Source organism: Phaseolus vulgaris, chromosome 9 (genome assembly GCF_051622355.1).
Source record: "Phaseolus vulgaris cultivar YP4 chromosome 9, ASM5162235v1, whole genome shotgun sequence".
NCBI lineage: Eukaryota > Viridiplantae > Streptophyta > Magnoliopsida > Fabales > Fabaceae > Phaseolus > Phaseolus vulgaris.
Window position 1 is genome coordinate 13380806 of NC_143506.1, and position 21728 is coordinate 13402533.

Here is a 21728-nt window from a genome sequence, read left to right on the forward strand (position 1 = left end):
AGTCAATGAAGACAGGTTGAAAAACTAAGGCCTCACCATCATCTCAACATTTTGCACAAAGACTTTTTTAGAATAGGCTGGCTACAAAAAGAAAATGTGAGTAGGAGAATGATAGAGTTAATCAATAAACTATGTGTTATGTGTGAATTGGAGAATGAAAATTTAAATAATTTATTCTTCAAGTGTAATGTGTCATGAGAAACATAAATTTTACGTTTTACGTAACACATGTGAAATCAATATTCCTATGACATGTATGAACACAAATAAAACTCGCAGGAAGCTGACTAACCTTTAAACATATTTTGTATACAAATTTTATTCTTTACTAATTTTCTTTTTTGGAAAAATATCACAAATTTATTCTCTAACAATTCCTAATTTTGACAATTTGATCCATATATGGCCAGTCCCTTTGTTAACGTTTTATCACTTATTCATTAAATTAAGTTATATACAGTTTAATTCGTGGCATTACTTTATTACTTCAATTGATAATATTAATTAATAAAATCGCCGATAAAAAAATCTAATTAATAACATTCCTTACATCAAAATTTCGACATCATCAAAAGTAATAAATTATTAGAATAACAAAATTCTTCGTAAGTTCAATACATTACAATTTCTTTTTGGAACACGGCTTAAATCAATTAAGTGCATTGTTGGATTTCAAAATAATGTTGTCACAAATAAAAATAGTACACCGTCATAAAATTATTCTGTTTAAGTGGTTTTCTTAACACCTTTATTGTCACTATTTTTGAAATATTTTTATTCATTTCTATTCTCAATCACTTTTTTCCTAATTATTTTCATAGTATCAAACAAAGTGTCATCATAATTGCATTACAAATTTTTAAAAAAAATATATAATATTGCGCGAACAAATTATTATAAGATTAAGGCAAACCTCATTATTTAAGAATAGCGAAAACACAGGTGTTGTTTCGTTTGTGTATTCACATTTTTTTCTTTTACTGCGCTTGTGTATTTGCATTTTTTGCTTTTATTCAGTTGTCACGATGATAAAAATTTAACATACATACAAAAATAATTGTGGATGAGTCTAAATTTAAAAACAAAAAATAACATGTAAAAGAAAAATGACGAATTGATTAAACAATTTCTTTTTTTCTTCTCTAGTTTGAGTCTCTTTTCTTCTTCAAATTTTTTCTCTTCTTTCATTAATAGTTTTGGGATCGAAAGGTGTGATGATGTTCACGTTAAGATTAAGATTGACTTGTGGTAGATACAAAAGAATAATGACTTTACCAAATAATATAGTTGTTTGAAATGGAGTGAAGAGAGTGATTGAAAATGTAGGTTATTTTATTTTATGAGATTTTGTGTGGGAATGGTGAGAGTACGCTTTTTTTTGTTGCCTTAAAATAAGTAATTAAGAAAAATGTGAGGAACACTACAAGAAAATCATTAAATATAAACAAAAAATAATTAGTTGTTATATTGACTAAATTAGATAATATTTTAGAGACTAAAAAAGTTATTGATTTTTAAATAAGGGTAGACAAAGAAAAAATTTATGTGCACCAAAAGACGGTTATCCTTCCTAGATTTACATTTGAGTTATATAAAATGATGATAGTTGCTTAGGTGAAGAGAGAGAACTTGAGCGAGAGAGACTACATTAATTCTATTTGTAAAGTAGTTATTCTTACTATCGGTTACTACCTACTACCTGCTACTACCCCTACCTGCTACCTGTTACTATCTGAAATTTTCTTTATATATAGATATAAATTATGACTCATCAAGAATGTAAATATATATTTTTCTTTATTTATTAACTAAAAAAGTTATCAGCAATTCAATTTTTTATCTAATGCCACACAAGAATAAATTATATAGTTAAATAATTACGTTCTCTATTACAGACCAAATTACCATTATGACTCTTATATTTAATCTAAATTCTTTTAATAAATTGGTTTAGTTTCGCTTATTACTAGCTAAAATAGTTAAATTTTTTAAAAAAATATCAAAATGAATAAAGGTGATACGACTTTAGTTAAAATCTTGTCAACATGATATGATACGACTTTATCACATACATAAAAAAAAAGAAGGTTTTAATAGAGGTTATTTAACGGAGGTTGATATAACCCTACAAAATTAATTTAATTAACAGATGTTTTTTAACTTTCGTTAAGTTCCAAAGGTTATTCAAAAAAATTAGCAAAATAATGGAGGTTATTTTAACCTTCGTTAAATTTAAAATGTTTATATTTTAAAATCTCAGCAAAATAACGAAAGTTTTTTAACATTCGTTAAATTTTAAAGGTTTATTTTAAAACCTCAGCAAAATAACGGATATTTTTTTAACATGTTAAAATCCGAAGGTTTTTTTTTATAAAAGCTCAATAAAACACTCCATATTTTTCAAACTTCAATAAATAAATATAATTAAATAAATTTATAAAATTTGATCAAATCTATTTATAAATAAATAATTAAAAGTTACATAGTTTTAATATATTTTACGGAGGTTCTTAAATCCATGGTATTTAACCGGGGTTCTAAAAAGTTTTTTTCAAGGTTTAAAACAACCTGTAATACGTTCCCCGAGGATAGTTTAGCGAGAGAAATTACAATCCTAGATAAATGACTTAATTGAGGTTTTAACCTTGGATAATGTAAAAATAAATTTTCGTTAAAATAATTTTTTTTAGTGCTAAACCAATAATTTTTTTTATAGAATATTAAGTGAGTTAATTATTATATTCTTTTCAATTTTATACTTTAATATATATTTATGCATTATTATATATATATATATATATATATATTTTTGTTATAATAACTTATTTTTATTTTTTTATATTAAATAAATTAAAGGTATAATTAGAAGAAAAAAAAGATTATCCTTGAAATCGAAAAAGTAAAACAAAGAAAACAAAATTTTATTAAAACATTAATATTTAAAAAGGAACAAAAGTAGTATGAAAGAGTGAAGAAGTTATGAGATGCAGCTAGCAAAGGTAGAACTTCAAAATTACAGATGCATACATATTTAAATACTTACAGTCTAAAAAGTGCACACAAATTAATGAAGTGCTATATTCTACATGCATGGGATGTATATACACATAATCAGTCCCTCATCTACAAATATAAACACCTTTATTATTTGTTTTGTACACCTAAATCTGCATACCTATCACTGTTGGAACTTGATTTCAAAGCAGCATCACTCCTCACTCTTTTCTCCTTTTCTGTTTTTCTCCAAAAGTGATAAGTATATAGAAAGGTGTTGGATTTAAATCTAGAAGTAGCAGCTTTTAATATGCTGATAGTTATTGTGAATGCACAGTGTAATATTACTGTTTCGGGGATATTAAGAAAGAGTATCTAGGGTTTTGGAACTACGTTGGCGTGTGGGGAGGAATGACCAGCACCGGGACTGTGCCCTGGATCCGTTGGTTGGAAATCGTTCACAGTCCAGTTTTTGACGCTCTCATACTGTGGATTCTTGGTGTGAAGTGTTGCAGCTTCGGGTTCTGATGTGTGAGGGTGCCACGTTGCAGGATATTCAGCCACTTTAGCCATTTCTTTGAAACTGTTTTGGTGGGTTGTGACCTTGATCTCCAATTTCAGTGGCCTTCCCTGAGCTAAAAAAGTTCCATGAGAAATCATTAAGGAGAGAAAAACAGCACTAACCATGAACTCAAGCTTCGAATTGCCCATGATATAAAGCTTGGGCGTGAGCTTATTTTAGTGTGTGGATTGGGAAAACTGGGATGTATGGAGTGGTGCCTGAGAATAATGTGTGTGCTTTTGTGAGTATTTATAGGGCAGGAGGGGAAGAGTTCAACTCAAATGAATATCTAATTTTAATGGGTAAATACTAATGGTGAATGTAAACTTGTTCATGATTATGCTCCTCCACAAGATTCCCTTTTGGGAACCAATATGTGGGACTATCTTTTAATCTAGTGTCCCTTTTGTATTTTCCCACTATACTGTGTTTTGCATTGCATGCAACAATTATTTAGGTGTGTGCTCTTTTTAATGTCTTTAGCAGGTTTGTATATTAGAAAAATATATTATTAATTTATTTTCAAAGGAGACTCGAGTAGAAATTTATGACTATATATCAAAATAGATAACATGTTTAGTACAATAGTTAGAGTATCCTTTAAATATATATTTTTAATTTATTTTTTATTATAAATAAAGAATACAATTAAAATAAATCGCATGAATTTTAGTTATATAGAAAGGGTGAGAGGAAAATCTAAATATATTGAAAAAAAGGTTGTTTGAAGGGATAATGTTTTTAAAACTTTAGTCTTTAGTTTTATTTAAAATAACACTAAGTTATTCATATAGTTGCTGTCAAGGAGCCAAGAAAGTTTAGTATTTTTTATTAAATATCTTTAGGTTGATTTTATTAAATAGAATAGATCTTAAAAAAACATAAAATTTCACAAATATTTATTAATAATATAAGGATTAAATATATTTTTCAAGAATTGTTTTTTTTTGTCCTTTAAAGACTTTTTTAGGTATCGTGGAAACTATCAATTAGTTTATTATAAGTGTTTTTGTTATGTAACAAACGAAATTTGACTATGAACTATATTATAATATTATAATATTTATGTAAAAATTTGTTTTAATAATTTTTTTATTATGAATATTTAGAAGGTTTAAATTTTAGATTGAAAACAAAAATTAATTTTCCATAAAAGTATATAAAGATAAAAAAAAATATTTATCCTAGTAATTAAGTTGATATTTTCTGTCTTGGATTCAAATCCTAACTTCAACAAAAATAATAATATGAAAATAAAATATATTTAACTAGTAAATAATTAGTTATTTCAAAATGAAGCAAATGGTGCAAAATAAATACTATAGCCACTATGGGTATCTGAGTAGACGTTTCTGGTTTGAACCCAGCTGAGTTTTAATTTCCACAGGGTTGGGGGCCCCAGGCCTTGGCTAGATTTCAAACTCTCACGACTTATTGGAAGTAACTGTCACTATTGTAGGCCTTGAGGTCTTATTAACTTTTCAATTTTCATAGATATTCAATAATAGGTGCTAATACTTTATAATAAATTACAAATATATAAATAATTTACAATTATTCAATAATTTTTTTTAAAATTTGTTTTCTAAACCAAAGTGTTGTAACTTTATAAATTTATAAAATTTCAAGAATATTGGTTTTTTTTATAAGCAAAGAATTAAATTAAATTAAGGAGATACAAAAGGGGTATCCCAACCCTTTACAAAACCCAAACCCTGTTTTTTAGGACCTCTACGAGGCATCCCAAAACAGGGGATAAAAAGATATATCATAAAAACAGCCTCATTCTACTACTATTGTAATGCTGGACTGTTTCAAAACACTAAACAACAATTTCACACCACCATAACACCATTAGGTCCTCCCACCAGGTTGAATGGTACTTGGAGAGTGACTTTCCGCAACCTCCACACCCAATGGCTAGTGCTGCCTCTCTCAACCACCTATGACAGTGAACATAAATTACCCCTTGCCTAGGTCTTCAGTTTTATACGTAAACCTCCAACAGCTTCAATTAAGCTTTTTGGAAACCCGGCGATGTGCCTACCACGGCGATTTCCGGCTATCTGATCTTCTGTTCTTCAAGTACGGCGATGATACATAACTTCGGCGATCACCGACTACGCATGCACGGAGATCTTCGCTTCATCGAAACTTCGGCGACCACCGACTACGCGCGCATGGAGAACGCCTCTTTATCGTCCGACGATCATGTTGGCCTTCTTCAAACACGGTGATGATGCATACCTTCGGCGACCACCGACTACGCACGAATGGAGAGCGCCGCTTTATCGACTGGCGATCATATTGGCCTTCCACGTGTCCTCATCCACATCGCCCCTCACTTCCAATATCTGAACTTCTGTTCTTCTAAGACGGCGATGATGCACAATTTCGACGACCACCGACTACGCACGCACGGAGATCGCCGCCACATTGACCGGCGATCATGTTGGCCTTCTTCAAACACGGTGATGATGCATACCTTCGGCGACCACCGGCTACGCACGAATGGAGAGCGCCGCTTTATCGACTGGCGATCATATTGGCCTTCCACGTGTCCTCATCCACATCGCCCCTCACAACAGTGTATGAATACTAGCATACACCATCCCTCCCCTATTTAACAAACACTCAATAGACATTGAAGTGGGTTAAGGATCCAATCAGAGAACGAGTATGAGAACGAGCTTTCCTTATGTTTTAGCCATAGCCAAACTATAAGTTGAGCTGCTTGTAGAGTTTCTTCGGGATCGGGAACTCCTTGTCTGAAGATAACATTATTCCTATGCTCCCATATGCTTCGTGTGATGGCCACCCACACTCCCCTCCAGACCTGATTCTGTTTTTCAGACATATTAGTTAAGTGAAAGTTCAGAAAGTGATTACAAATGTCCCTATTTTGTGTTCCCACTACACCTATCCATTGGTAGCACATCATCCATACACAGTAAGCAAAAGCACAATCCAAAAACAAATGTTGTGTGGATTCAACGTGCAAGTTACAGAATACACACAGAGGTGAATTCACCACTAATCCCCGTACCACAAGATTCTGATAAGTCGGAATTCTGTCCAGCAAGATACTCCAGGCCGTGGTTAACACTTTTGGGACAGCTTTGGTCCTCCATAACAGACTAAAAACAGCATTACTCGGTTCAGAAACCTGATTGGTTAAGAGACCATATGCTGATTTTACCGAGAATAACCCCTTGGAATCCCCACTCCAAGTAATAAAATCTTTAGCATCCTTAACCAAAACTTCCCTGGCTAGAATTGTTAATAATTCTTCCTCCACATCCGACTCCCAGCAAAATCTCTCCCTTCTCCAGTTCAAATGCCAGGTCCACCCATGGTCATCCCAATAACCAGTTTCACCCACCGTCATCCCTTGATTCAGCGAAATAGAGTATAACCTAGGAAATAAATCCTTGAGTTTATTGTCATTAATCCAAGGATCCTCCCAGAAACGAACTAAGTCCCTAGATCTGACATTCCATTTAACAGCTTGTTGAAACCAGCCTACACCATTACCCTCCCTACATATTTTTTCTAAGTCTTTCCACCACCAAGAGTGATTACAAGGCCGGACTTGGTAATTATCTGATGTGACCATATATTTGGACTCCAAAATATCTTTCCACTTCCCCTTCTCATCACTCATTAGCCTCCATTTCCATTTCGCCATCAGTGCATAGTTGAATTTCCTGATATCCTTGATACCCAGACCACCTTCCTCAAAAGGTTTACAAATTTTCCCCCAACTTACCTAAGGTATAGATTTATTATCTCTACCTCAGGCCCACAGAAAACTCCTTTGGATGCTCGTGATTGTATTACAGATCGAGATCGGAGCTTTAAAGAAAGATAAGTAGAAAAGGGGAATAGATGTGAACACAGATTTGATAAGACAAATCCTACCCGCCATAGATAAGCACCTCCCTTTCCAAGTGCTAAGCCTAGCTCTGACCTTATTGACAACCGGTTCCCAGAACTGTGCCTTCCTTGGGTTCCCTCCTACTTCTAACCCCTAGTACTTGAAAGGCATGCGCATTGTAAAACAATTGAGAGACTTGGCATAAGTTTCCAGAGTGAACCTATCCACATTTATCCCTGCCAATTTGGACTTATGAAAATTAATTTTCAAACCTGAGACTAGTTCAAAACATCTTAGGATCGTCTTTATCGCGAACACATTTGAAAAATTATCCTCACACATGAACAAAGTGTCGTCCGCGAATTGAAGCATGCTGCATTCTATTTCCTTCCTTCCCACCTTCACGCCTGTTAACATTTTTAGCTTAGTCGCTTGTCTCACAAGCCCAGCCAAACCTTCAACAACCACGAGAAACAAAAAAGGAGCCATAGGATCACCCTGTCTCAGCCCTCTTGACGGGATAAATTCCTCTGTTGGGCTTCCATTGACAAGCACCGAAATGGAGGCCGATTCCAAGCACCCTCTAACCCACCTCACCCAATTGCTATGGAAGCCTAGCCTTTGTAACATGTCGCATAAGAAGTTCCACCTTACAGAATCATATGCCTTCTCATAGTCCACTTTAAAGCAGAGTGCACTTCTCCGGTTCCTCCTAACCTCCTCCACCACCTCATTTGCCATGAGTACACTATCAAGCAGACCTCTGTTCTCAAAAAAGCTGATTGGTTTTCATCAATAACCAAAGGAAGAACACCCTTCATACGTCCCGCTAGGACCTTAGAGACGATCTTATAAAAAGTGCCTACCAGGGAAATGGGCCTAAACTGGTCTAAAGATAAGGGATCAGGCACTTTAGGTACCAAGGTTATTATAGAGGCATTACAACCCTTTGGTATAACTCCAGTTTCATGGAACAAATGCAAAGCTTCCATAATGTCACTTTTAAGGCAATCCCAACAATTCCTGATAAACGTGAAATTGAATCCATCCGGGCCTGGACTCTTTGTTCCTTCACATTGCCACATTGCTTCTTTTACTTCTTCCTCTGTGAAACTTGCAACCATGCTTATGCTGATTTCTTGGGGAAGGCATTTAAACTCCACAGATCCCAGATTAACTCCAGAATCTTGTGTAGCTGTGAACCTTTTTTCAAACAAAGACTTTACTTCCCTTCTAACCACTTCCGGTTCTTCACACCATTGCCCCCCAACTTCCACTCCTTTAACTTCGTTCTTCAGTCTTCTCCATCTGATAGCTGTGTGATAAAATATGGAGTTCATGTCCCCAAACTTACACCAATTTGCTCTTGCTTTCTGCCTTGAAAGAGAATCCATCTTACTATCAACCAATCGCAGCTGACTCAGTAACTTCAATCGTTTTAGTCGATCATGCTCCTCTAGACCTTCATTATCATCCTTAACGTCAATGTTCTCAATTTCCTTCAGAATTTGCCTTTGACTTGTCTGTAAACACTCGAACACATTCATATTCCACACTTTCAAATCAGCCTTCAGCAATTTTAGTTTGTCCTTGAAGCTAGACATGTTGTTACCCTGGCTATTGTATGAGCCCCATTTCTCTTGTACATACGCCTTGAATCCTGGCTCCAGAAACCAAGCATCGATCGAACGAAAGGGTTTAGGACCCCAATCTTTAACCCAAGATTTCGCCACAATAGCACAGTGATCGGACACGGTTCTTTGCTGCACATATTGCTTGTAAAAAGGCCAAATCTGAATCCACTCTTCAGACACAAGAAATCTATCCAACCTACTTTTAGCAGTACCATTTGGTTTGAACCAAGTAAACTTTTTGCCTATAGTTGGTATGTCCACCAAGCAGTTTGTGTCAATAAAGTCATTAAAGCCACTCATCTCCTTCCTCTGGCTGGTTCCCCTACCAATACCTTTCCTTTCATCTTCCCTTCTTACAGCATTAAAGTCTCCACAATAACAACCAGCCATGTTCTGATAGGTCCGCCTGAAAGACGATAAATCTTCCCATAAAGTGATTTTTGCTCTAAGATTACAAGCTGCATAAACATTAACCACGAAGCACCTGTGACCAGAATGAATATGTTGACCTACTACCGCAATGAATCCAGTCCCCACAACATGCGTCTCATAGCAGAATTTATCTTTCTGCCACATGGAGATCATACTCCCAGCTCCATTATTGCCTTCATAATGTACCCAACCAATATTATTGTTCCCCCAAAGTGAGAAACATCTAATATATGAGAAAGTCGTAGTTTTTGTCTCCTGCAAACACACAAATTCCGCATTCTCCTTAGTAATACAATGTTTCAAATAATTTGTTTTGGTACCCCCCCCCAACCCCCTAATATTAAGATCAACAATAATCATAAACCAACGGGGTTGGTGTCCTCCTCTGCACATTTTCTGACTTCCTTGTCCCTAGCTTCCATACATTCCAGTTCTACTACAACATTCACCTCCTCCCCTGAACACCTCAAACCTAACCGTTTGCCCGCATCCCAAATCTGTATTGGCTCATCAACAGTATCCTCAATTCTCAATCTATTATTACAAAGTTCAATGTCACTTTCAGATTCAGCAAAGGAGCAGCGGCTTAACCTGGATGAAGAATTAACGCCATAATGTAGTGGTCCCAAACCTCCCTTCGATCTCCATCGCACATAGGACTGTTTCGTGCCCTGCTCCCATAGGTTTCGGAGTCTACGCACACTCTCTGGTGTATTGGATTATGCTTCTGCCCTTGAGTTAATTTTATCATCAAATTCTTCTCTCTTTTCCGGCGTTGAACTGTCCACACTGCTTGATTCTCCTGGTAATCCAATATGATTATGCTGCAGATAGATAGAAGGTCCCCCTTTGTCCGCGCACTCGTGAAAGGAACGAACTGGGCATAAAGCCCTATCTATGAGATCGGCATTCACCCCTCCAAAGAAATTGACTGATGCCTCCGTCATCTTTTCCGATCCTTCCAGCGGCTGCGTCGACGTCTTTCCTCTTCTCGGTGTAATACCGCCCTCTTCCGTTCCAACCTTTGCTCCCTGTCTCTCACAGCCCAATCCACAACTATTAGTTACATGGGCCTTTGGTAACAGGCCCATACTTAAAACAGGTTTAGATGAAGAAGGCCTAAGACGTTGGACACAGCTAGCTAGCTCAGAAAAAGAGTTGTGAATAAGGGTATGAATTGCATTGACTTTTTCTTGCACTGACATCGCTGCCCCATCCGCAGACATCCCCTGCACACGTCTTTCCTCATATGGGTATATTTGATTATCTTCAATTTGTCCCCCCCTTTCCAACTGGGCCAGTTTCTTCATTTGTCCCAACTTTGTCTCTAGTGAAAAAGCTCTAACTTCCTCAACCTCCTCATCCCGCCGGGAAACACCTACGTTGTTGACACCCCCATCTTCAGATCCTTTGTCTGAAAAAATAGTCTCCTCTATGAATGTATCCATTGATAAAATGCTGTCCGAAGAAGCATAACAATGTTGAGGGCAGCTGCATGCGCTTCCTACTTGGCTAGGTTCCTCCTCGACAATGTTAATGTTGTAAATACGCCCATTAACCTGAAACCCTTTGGATATTCCAACTCTACCTGAAATCGCTACCCGTAGTTGGATACGTGCATATTCAAGGTTCTCCCACAGCTCAGTTGACGCATCAAAGGATACCAACTGTGCCACTTCTCCAACCAACTTGGATAAACAATCCTTATTCCACAGTGAAATAGGAAGTCCATAGCACCTCGCCCATACCAGCCTATGGGTCACTACAACTGACGTAGACCACGGTTCAATTGCCTCGAAGACACTTGTAAACCAACTTTTATTCAACTTAATAATATCTTCCATGCTTTCACCTTCCTTTGGAGTCAAGAGAACAAGGTTATCTCCCATAGGTCTCACCTTAATCATAGCCATACCCCCTTTGATAAACTCTTCACACAGAGCCGTATAGTTTAAATCCGGTACCATCCAACCTACTGCACTATATGACATCCATGGGAGAACTTTTGAAGTAGTGTCAGTACTTGGTCCCGCCCACTGGTCTGTGACTGTTTCCTAACAACTTCAGCATACAACTGCTTCACTGGATGGTCCCTGTTACCACCCTTCCCTTTTACTACTCTCCATTTCTTGCCCCTCAATTGCCCTTTTGGTCTATGAGCATGGTGCTTATCCTTACCTTCCGCAAGTGGCGCCCCCCCTTGTTGAAAATGCTCAGATCTCCTATATTTTGGCAAGTTAACATAAAGTTTCATATCACCAATGAAGATCTGATCCAACTCCTTCTCCAGTTTGAACACATTTAGTACCATAAAGAATCTCACAAACCCGAACCTTCTTCCCCACCTATTTCTACGTTTGGAAATGAATACCTCTTTCACCCTAGCCCATCTCTGAAAAATCTTCAAGAATATTGGTATAAATATATTAAAAGAGAGTGTAATATTACCTTTTCGGTATATTAACAAATAATTATTTAATGTATTTTTATATTTTTGTTATCACTTAGAATTTACGTGAATTTTATTAAAACTTCTGAAGGCTATTCCGTATTTAATAAGTTTCACATGACTTTATATATGATTAAAAGAGTCTGCAGACATCTATCACGACATTAGTATACATCACTTAAAATAGTATTTTCACTTTATATTCAACAAATAAACAGTTAGCAAATTAGTATTTTCACTTTATATTCAACAAATAAGCAGTTAGCAAATTAGTATTTTCACTTTATATTCAACAAATAAGCAGTTAGCAAATGTTACATAAAATAAAAACAACAATTAATTTTCAATTTTAGATGAACTTAAAATAAAGAAAAAAAAATTACACGACATTTTTAGCCTTAAAAACATGTGTTACCATTATTTGTCTCTCGAGTTTCATGCATGCTTATTACTCATCATCAAGCTAAAACTTGCTGACAAAAACAACTACGTGTGAATTAAGTTGTTTATTTTGAATAGATTACATTTTAACATTATTTTGTGTCACTTCCTAAAATGAAATTAGTTAGAAAGTATTCAATAAATTAGTAAGACAAATTTAGAAAAATATAAAAGAAAAGCGCACTTAAATGTGGCAATGGGAGTGAGCACAGGTGGTGGCATGATGTTTTGATATGTTATTAAAAGTGTAGGAGATCTTCGCCAATTTAACTGCGCACTAAAACTGCAAATCAATTGTTTGCTAGTAAAAGAAACCCCACTTAGATCCATATCCACCCTTTTGTAGTCAAATTTTCCAACAATGAAAATTATTATTCAAATGAATCTCATGGTTTTTAGTCCTCAACTTGCATTCGCATCAGGGGAAATTTTGAGTGCTTCTTGAAAATCTGGGTTGGCTCCTAGAGCCGGGGAAGTTCGTGATCACTGACTAGTCACCGCTAAACAGTGAAAGGATATGGTTTGTTCCCAACAAAGAACATTATTTATCTGGTTTTCTCTGTTATATGATTAGGTGTCAAGCGTAAATTTACGATCAATTCTACGAACTTAATTATTGTGTCTTTTATAAATTTTTTTAAAAAATTATTCTATTTGTAATTGTGGATGTAACATGAAAAAAATAGACCTAGTTGCATGTGGACGTAGGTTAGAATTAACGACTGAATCATTGCTGATATTGTTTTTTCGAGAATCACATATTCTATATAATATATATATATATATATATATATATATATATTTCCTATGCAAGATGCAGTACTTTATATCTTCCAATTACATCCACTATTTGCACTGGGGCTATTAAATATAATATTTAATTATAATTATAATGTTTACAATAGTAATTAAAGAATTAAATCTAATTTTTATTTAAAATATAATATTTAATGGTATAAATATATTCTTACGATATCCATTAAATCCTTAAATATTATTCTTATGAGAGACAGCAAAATAACAAAACTGTTATACTTATGCATATTCACTATTTATTTAATAATCCATGTCGAACTTTAGATACTCCTGGAATTGAAATTAAAAGTTCAGAATTTTAATTTTATATAAATGGAATAAGTTTAGAATCATAATTCTTATATTTTGGTTGTGGGAGAACAATTAGACCATACAAATACAAGTTTAAGTTGATTTTTTATTTTAAAACATCACTAAATCGGAGGTAATCATGGATGATATTAGAGATTCGATGACGATGACCTCCAATTTGAGTTTAAAGAAACATATTTAACATATAACAAATAACAAGTAGTTGTGAGAATCAGTGAATGACAAATTGGATTTCATATTATTATTTTTTTGGTAAAAAAACTCCTTATTAATGAAATAAATAGAACTTACTCACTTTTTTCTTCTGAATAACAGGTTGCATTTTAAAAGAAGCTCAATATACTCTTTTTTTTTATCAAGTTATATACAGTAATTTTACGTAATGGAACTCTGATTCTCGTTAAGAGAATAATTACCTAAACAATATCTAACAAGTTTATACAGGCTTTTGGCTCATTGACTGAGAAACAAAAAATATTTGTAGTCCTCAAGAAAACAATTCATCCTGTAATATATATATATATCTTTGAGAAGCGAGTGCAGGATGTTCAGTATTTGATCATATTGAAACAAGGGTTTTTTACTATGATTTTTTTTTTATTATTAAAATGGAGTCCGTTTAAAAAAAATTACAAATATTTAGTCAACACTACTTCATATGCACAAAGTTTGAATAAGCTGATTATCCAAACATGATCCACGATTATCCAATTTTTTGTTCCTTAAACCTAACCCTCTTAGAAAATTATATATCAAATTAATTTTCAACATTACATAACTTACTACCAATATATAAACAATAAATTTTTTTTAAAAAAATATGACACAACCACAATTTGAGCATATGAAATCGTGCCGAGTTGACACGACCAAAATTTATAATTTTTTTTAAACAGACCCCATTTTAATAAAAAAATAAAATAAAATAATCCCATAATAGTAAAAAAAAAAAATAAACCCTTTAAAATTGTAAAAAAAAATATTGTAATAACTAGATTGTCAAATAAATTTTTGGAATTTTCTTCCATTACTTTCCAAAAAGGGCACAGAAATGCTTGCAATATAATCTCATGTCTGCTCTAGTCATAAAATCTTTCATATCATATGTACAAGCTATGCAGAAGCATTAAATGTTGGAATTATTTTTTCCGAGAAACCATTGGAATGGCGTCCCTGTGAGCTCTTTCTGGACCTCATCCCAGTTTTCAATCTGATCCGATAATGGGGCAGTGTGTATCTTTACTTGACGGCTCTCCAGATCTCTATATGGCACCCTTAAAAATTCTTGAACGTCCTTCAGTTTCTGCAACATGAAACATTCAGTATGTGCATAGAAAATCACCAACATACACAAACACAATCTTAAAATAATCTTTAACTACCTAGTCTTACAGTGCGGTTGTTGACAAGATCATCGTAGTAGAGAACAATGTGGCGAGTGTTCTTGAAGTATGCGATGGCTTTTTCTGCTGTCTCCTTTGTTAGCTTTAGCTCTGGTATCAGCAATGTGATATTCACCCGTGGTCTATAGTTGGCAAGAATTTTAGCCTGCACAACCACAACTAAATCACTTTTCAATTGAACTCAACACAACACAAGTTATTCGAAGAAAACAAAAAAGTAGAAACCTCCACTGAAGAGTGCACGTGAGACTTATGTGTTCCATTCAGTGCCTTGACATCTTTGTCATAGGAATTGGCTAGCACTGATATCATTCTGCGGAGCAAGTTCCTTCTGAATAAGAATATTATAGAAACTCGTTTTCGTTCAAAGTACTCTTCAATTTCCTCATGATGCTCCATCAAACCCTGTATTAGTATAGTTGATATAATTTTCGTACTAAAACTTTGCATTACAAATTAACATAGACTGTTATGGTAAAATACAATAACAACTTTAAGTTTTCTTCTTTGGTAAAATGGACTCTTTTCTATTACCTGATTAAGCATCCACTTGAAGCCAACAGCTGCAGAACACTCATTCTTGGAGGCACTAGAAAACCAGTCGAGATTATAGACTTTATCCATCGTCTCCAAAATGGAAGAAACGTTACTCCTTCGTTTGCCAACTGAAAATATTTCTCCATTAGAGCTTACATTAATATGACTGTTCAAAAATGTCTCAAACCAACCGCTCCCAGATCTTTGCATTGATACAATGCAGAAAAACCGAACAGGATTGCAGGCACACTCTTCTCTGCACAATGCACAACCATCAACAATATATATAAACAAACCAACCATAAAGAGGGAGCCATCTATCCGTCACTAAATTACCATTCATTATTTTTTAGTATTAATGAAACATTTCAACATATACGTATATGTTACCTACTATAGGTTGTGGGTTCTGGATAGTGCAAGTAAAACACTTCTGATTTTTCCACACCAGGAGGATGATAACATGGCTGCTTGAAGACAGTGTTGTCTAGCAACTTGTAGCTTGTGTTTATTACACCTTTTTGATCTACAGATATTGTGAAAATGTATATTCCACAAAGCACGGCCAAAACTAAAACTACAAACCTCAATGTTAATGGGAATTTCTTGAAAGATTTTATATCTGGAGGGTCCTGTTAAAGAAAAGTAATTAGAAGCAGATCTTCTCATTTTCCAAGGAAGGTGTAATGTAAAGCATGCATGCAAATGTAACTTTGACAAAACAAAAGCAATGCTGATAAGAGATATCCAGAACTTACTTTGGATTCCATTTATGATCTTTGTGAAGAAAATAGAGAAGATCCATAAAGAAGAATAGGGTAGTGAAACGCATGGTTTCATAAATTTTGTTTGAAAGCTTGAGAGATACATGGCGAGAGAAGAGGTCAGAGGGTTTAGCTGGCTAATTATGCTTTGAAACAATCAGATTACCCTCCTATGCAAACTGCATAAGTATTGTAACGTTGAATTCTTTTTATTGAATTGAACAGTCAAGTCTTATGTAAAAAAAATTAGCAGGCAGAAAGCCAAAAACAAAAGTGAACCTTTTAAAGTATATATAAATATATTTTTGTGAAGTATATATATATATATATATGGATTGATAGGTTGTGTCATAAAAGTTTCTTAATTCATATTAAAACATACTTAAACTTTTGAAGTTTTTTTTAAACTCTTACATTTTAAATTCATTGTTTACCCAATCTTTTTTTTTATGATTTTTTTTATTTCTTATTCATAATGGAAAATAATAATTTATTTACTATTACTGTCATTTTCCAAAATTTAAAAAAACGTATTCCTACTTCATACTAAATATATATGCTAACTATACAGGTTGGACTTAATGTGGACAACCATAGCTTGTTCAGACATTATTAATATTTATAACTATTATATTTTTGTTTTTTAATTTATGTTTTTTTTATTTGGTATTTTGTTATTTTCTATAAATTTAGTATCTTTGTTATATTGTATAAATTTCTTTACTTACAAATTATATTAGGTGAAAATATATATATTGTAAAATTTATTATTATAAAAATATTTCAATTTAAAGTTGTATAAAATTATTTATATAAGACACTCTAAGACATTTCTATGCATCTTTATTGTAAAAAAAAAATTAAAATATATACCTACATAAATTACAATTATTTAATTATTTATTAATATATTAATAATATTTTATAAATATAATGTTTCCCATAGATAAAATCTTTCCCGTGCCTTAATAACCAGTATGTATACATATATATATATATATAGATATTTCTTAAAGAGTTATTATACTTCTATCTAATAAGGACTTTTAAAATGAAATATTTCAAATTTAAACTACTTTCATTATATTTAATACACATTTTTTTTCATTTCTTTAATATTTTACTTGGAAAAAAAAAATTTTAAAAAAACTATTACAAACTGTTTACCTGATATTGGATCTAAATTTCAAAACAAACCGAAAGGATATGAATTAAAAATAAATAAAAATATGGTAAAAGAAACCTGTAAAATCAATTCTTTACACTATCATGATTAACAAACACTCTATTGTGTGAAAAGCTCGGTGACATCAAGACATTAAAGTAAACAATGACGAAACCAAAATATATAAAAGGGTGGGTGAGCTAGACCTTCTTTATTTACTTTTTAATGTAATTTATGTAGGTAGACTCACTCAAATTTTAAAGATTGAGAAGTGGAAAGTTAAAGAGGTAGGGGAGTGGAAGTGTGAGGATTTGAGAAGAAAGTGTGAAGAAAATTGAGGGTATTTATTTGGATTGGGATAGGTTAGAATGAATATGTGATGAAAGTTGATTGAAGTATGCTGATAGTTGCAAGAGTATTTTGAATTATTTTTAATTGTGTAAATTTTAAGATTATAAATTTATCCTTAGGTATCAAAAATAATAATAATTAATTTTGTGCACATTTTAGTTAATTAAAATAATGTAAAATTTCAATTATAAATAAAATAATAAAATAATGTAAAATTAAGATAAATAAAATTAAAAATTAAAATATAATTATATTATTTTTCATTTTATTAATTTAAATTAAATTTATTAATTAAATTAATGTATTTAAATAATTTTAATATTATTTATAAATATTTAACTTACATTATGTTATATATATATATATAAATCAGAAATTAGTTCTTATAAAAAAAAATCAATAAATTAGTTCATACATAAGAATATTTTATTTAATGATAAAGTTAGTTTTACTTTTTATTTCATAAAAAGTATTTATGCAAAAAGTTTGTCTAATCAAATATGGTATTACATACATTGTTAATTATTTGAGTATCAAAATAATGAAAGAACTTGAGTACACATAGATAAATGGAGTAATGAGTAGTGTCTCAACCCTTATACAAACCCACTAAAAATGGATTAGGAAAAAGGAAAAATCAAACAAAAAAGAAAGAAAAAAGAAAACCTACCTTCTTAAAGCTACTTATAAAATCTTGACAGCAGAACCTCACACCATCACTTACTGCACAAACCAGTTTTGGTTTCCAAAATTCTAACTTCTAAGGTAGCTCCTTTAACAGAATATGTAACAGCTTGCGATTGTGATTGTTCTATAATCTCCCTATGCCCCAGCTTCCATCAACATTCTTCACTCTTCTGCTTTCCATAATCCTCTAACATCTAAAAATGTTAGTTGTTGTCCTCCCGTTTACCTGCACCAAGGAAAACACCTTCCACACCTTCCCAGTAACATAGGTAAATAAAAACAGTTTCATCCCAATTGGTCTTAATCAATTTACTTATAATTGCTGCAACAACCGACTCTGCATGCAAAAATTGTCAAAGATAGGAAGCATTCACACTTCATTTACCACTGCATGATAGGAATATCTGCTGATTTTTATCTGATATCTGTTGGGAAAACGGGTAATTTTCCCACTAAAACAAAACCCTAACAGAGCTACCCGACAAATAATATTGAATAAATAAAGCGGAATAATAAAAGAGATAAAGAGGAAAAAAATACACCCGAAAATTGTTAACAGAGTTCGGCCTGTTTAGCCTAATCTCTGAGCACAGCAAAAACAACTCACTTTTATTATTATGGGAGAAGATATTACAAATTGGGATATCTAACAGTGAAGGAGGAAAGTTTAATTTATAACCCTCAAACCTCCTTCTCAAACAATGAACCCACCGATGTGGGACTTGGGATTAAGCCAAAATCAACAAATCTCCACCTTGGCTTAATTTCAAGTCCCACCTAAAACAAATCTTCTCAAAACATAACAAAAACAAACTTTAGTGTGCTTCAAATATGCGCCTCTGGACGCCAACTTCAAATGTGCAAGATATTAACCAAGTCTAAACAGTGTTCAAACTTGGTCCTTGTAACCACCTTGGTGAGCATATCTGCAGGATTCTCCGTAGTGTGAATCTTCTAGAGAACAATCTCCTCTTCTTCGAAAATCTCACGCACAAAGTGATAGCGAACATCAATGTGCTTCGTCCGTGCATGAAAGACTTGATTCTTTGCTAAATGAATAGCACTCTGACTATCAGAATATAACTCAAGTTGTTTCTTACCAACTCCTAAGTTTTTAAGCAACCCACGAAGCCAAATTACTTCCTTCACAGCCTCTGTAATCGCCATATACTCTGCCTCTGTCGTAGACAAAGCCACAGTAGATTGCAAGGTAGACTTCCAACTAACTGGCGCTTTTGCTAAAGTGAACAAATAGCCAGTTGTAGACCGTCGCTTATCCAAATCACCTACATAATCAGAATCACAATATCCAACTATGCATTGACCAAGTGATTCATCTTGCTCAAATGCCAGTCCAACATCTAAGGTATTTTGGAGGTACCGTAGAATCCATCTCACAGCTTGCCAATGACCCTTGCTCAGATTATGCATGTACCTGCTAACAACACTCACAGCCTGTGAAATATCTGGTCTTGTACACACCATTGCATACATCAAGCTTCCAACTGCATTTGCATATGGGACTTTCGCCATGTATTCTCGTTCTTCATCAGTCGTCGGAGATAAACGGCTACTCAATTTCAAATGAGGAGCAAGTGGGGTACTTACAGGTTCTGTATCTTCGTGTATACCAAAACGTTGTAGTACCTTCTGCAAATACTGCTTCTGTGACAGCCAAAGTTTTCCCCTCTCCCTGTCCCTGTTTATCTCCATGCCGAGAATCTTTTTGGCTTCCTCCAAATCCTTCATCTCGAACTCTTTACTCAACTGAGCCTTTAACCTGTCAATCTCAACTTGGCTCTTTGCTGCAATCAGCATATCATCAACATATAAGAGTAAGTAAATTAGGAACCATCTTCAAGTCTGCGCAAATACACACAGTGATCATATTTGCTTCTCTTGTACTTCTGATCCTTCATGAACTTATCAAATCGTTTGTACCACTGTCTCGGAGATTGTTTCAGTCCGTACAACGATTTGCTAAGTTTACAAACCCAATCTTCTTTACCATCAACCTTGTATCCTTCTGGTTGAGTCATATAGATTTCCTCCTCCAAATCACCGTGTAGGAACGCGGTCTTTACATCAAGTTGAGCAAGCTCCAAATTCAACTGTGCTACCAAGGCCAACAAAATTCGAATGGAGGAATGTGTAACAACTAGAGAAAATACCTCATTATAATCAATTCCCTCCCTATGAGCAAAGCCTTTAGCAACTAACCTTGCCTTGTAGCGAACATCTTCTTTATTAGGAAATCCTTCTTTCTTTGCAAATACCCATTTGCACCCAATTGCCTTCTTACCTTTTGATAATTGTGCCAGCTTCCACGTCTTGTTCTTCTTCAAAGACTGCATCTCCTCTTCCATCGCACCTGCCCAATTAGCACTCTCTGAACTCAGAATGGCTTCTGAGTAAGTGGATGGAATGTCATCAACAACTGGAAGTGCATAGGCAACCATATCCATGAAACGAGCAGGCTTTTGAATATCTCGTCTCTGTCTTCTAACTGCAATTGGCGCTGATTGCTGTTGAGATTCTTGGGTAGGAACCTCTTCCTCATCTGACTCTTCTTCTGCCATAGGAGAGTCACTTGTGGTATTTCGTGTTGGGATCACCACTGTCGGCTCAAACTCCACCTGCTTCCGGGCACACTCCACCTGTTGCGGAGTACTATCAGCTCCTTCTGGATTTACCTTCTTTAACATGGCAGATTCATCAAAGGTAACATCCTTGCTGATAATCGTCTTCTTTGCCTCTAGACACTACAAACGGTATCCCTTCACTCCAGGACTAAAGCCCATGAAAAAAGCCTTCTTTGCACGTGGATCCAACTTTGATTCAATCACATGATAATATGCAATAGAACCAAAAACATGCAAAGAATCATAATCAGTTGCAGGTTTTCCAGACCATACCTCTAACGGGGTTTTGACATCTATAGCAGATGATGGCAAACGATTGACGAGATGTTGAGCGTATGTCACAGCCTCAGCCCAAAAATCTCTGCCTAACTCAGCATTAGACAACATACAACGAACTTTCTCCACAAGTGTCTTGTTCATACGCTCCGACACCCCATTCTGTTGTGGTGTTTTTCTAACAGTGAAGTGTCGAACTATGCCACAATCTTGGCATACCTTCAGGAACGGATCACTCTTGTATTCTCCTCCATTGTCTGTTCGGAGAACCTTAATCTTCCTTCCTGTTTGGTTTTCAACTTGAGCTTTCCACTTAAGGAAAATTTCAAGCACATCATTTTTGTTCTTCATAGTAAACACCCAAACTCTCCTGGAAAAATCATCCA

The 21728-nt window shown here is 34.2% G+C and overlaps 2 protein-coding genes across 2 annotated transcripts; both read right to left on the reverse strand.

Annotated features, from left to right (window-relative positions):
- Positions 1-2968: 2968 nt before the first annotated feature.
- On the reverse strand, positions 2969-3762 carry LOC137822217 (uncharacterized). Its single transcript, XM_068627115.2, has one exon. The coding sequence runs from the start codon at positions 3703-3705 to the stop codon at positions 3370-3372; it is 336 nt and encodes a 111-aa protein (XP_068483216.1). The 5' UTR covers positions 3706-3762; the 3' UTR covers positions 2969-3369.
- A 10805-nt stretch (positions 3763-14567) lies between these two features.
- LOC150025175 (uncharacterized) lies at positions 14568-16227 on the reverse strand. Its single transcript, XM_090295653.1, has 6 exons — positions 16216-16227; positions 15848-16089; positions 15455-15713; positions 15146-15325; positions 14910-15065; positions 14568-14820 (listed from the first exon to the last, which is right to left on the reverse strand). The coding sequence occupies exons 1-6, from the start codon at positions 16225-16227 to the stop codon at positions 14644-14646; spliced, it is 1026 nt and encodes a 341-aa protein (XP_090151779.1). The 3' UTR covers positions 14568-14643.
- Between the last annotated feature and the right edge of the window lie 5501 nt (positions 16228-21728).

Bases quoted from the DNA above. Each gene is read 5' to 3' on its own strand.
- LOC150025175 (XM_090295653.1), bottom strand. The intron at 15,326-15,454 runs GTAATAGAAAAG...ATACTAATACAG, and splicing joins TCAAGTGGATGCTTAATCAG to GGTTTGATGGAGCATCATGA. The intron at 14,821-14,909 runs GTAAGACTAGGT...TTCATGTTGCAG, and splicing joins ATCTTGTCAACAACCGCACT to AAACTGAAGGACGTTCAAGA.
- LOC137822217 (XM_068627115.2), bottom strand. From the start codon at position 3,705: ATGGGCAATTCGAAGCTTGAGTTCATGGTTAGTGCTGTTTTTCTCTCC.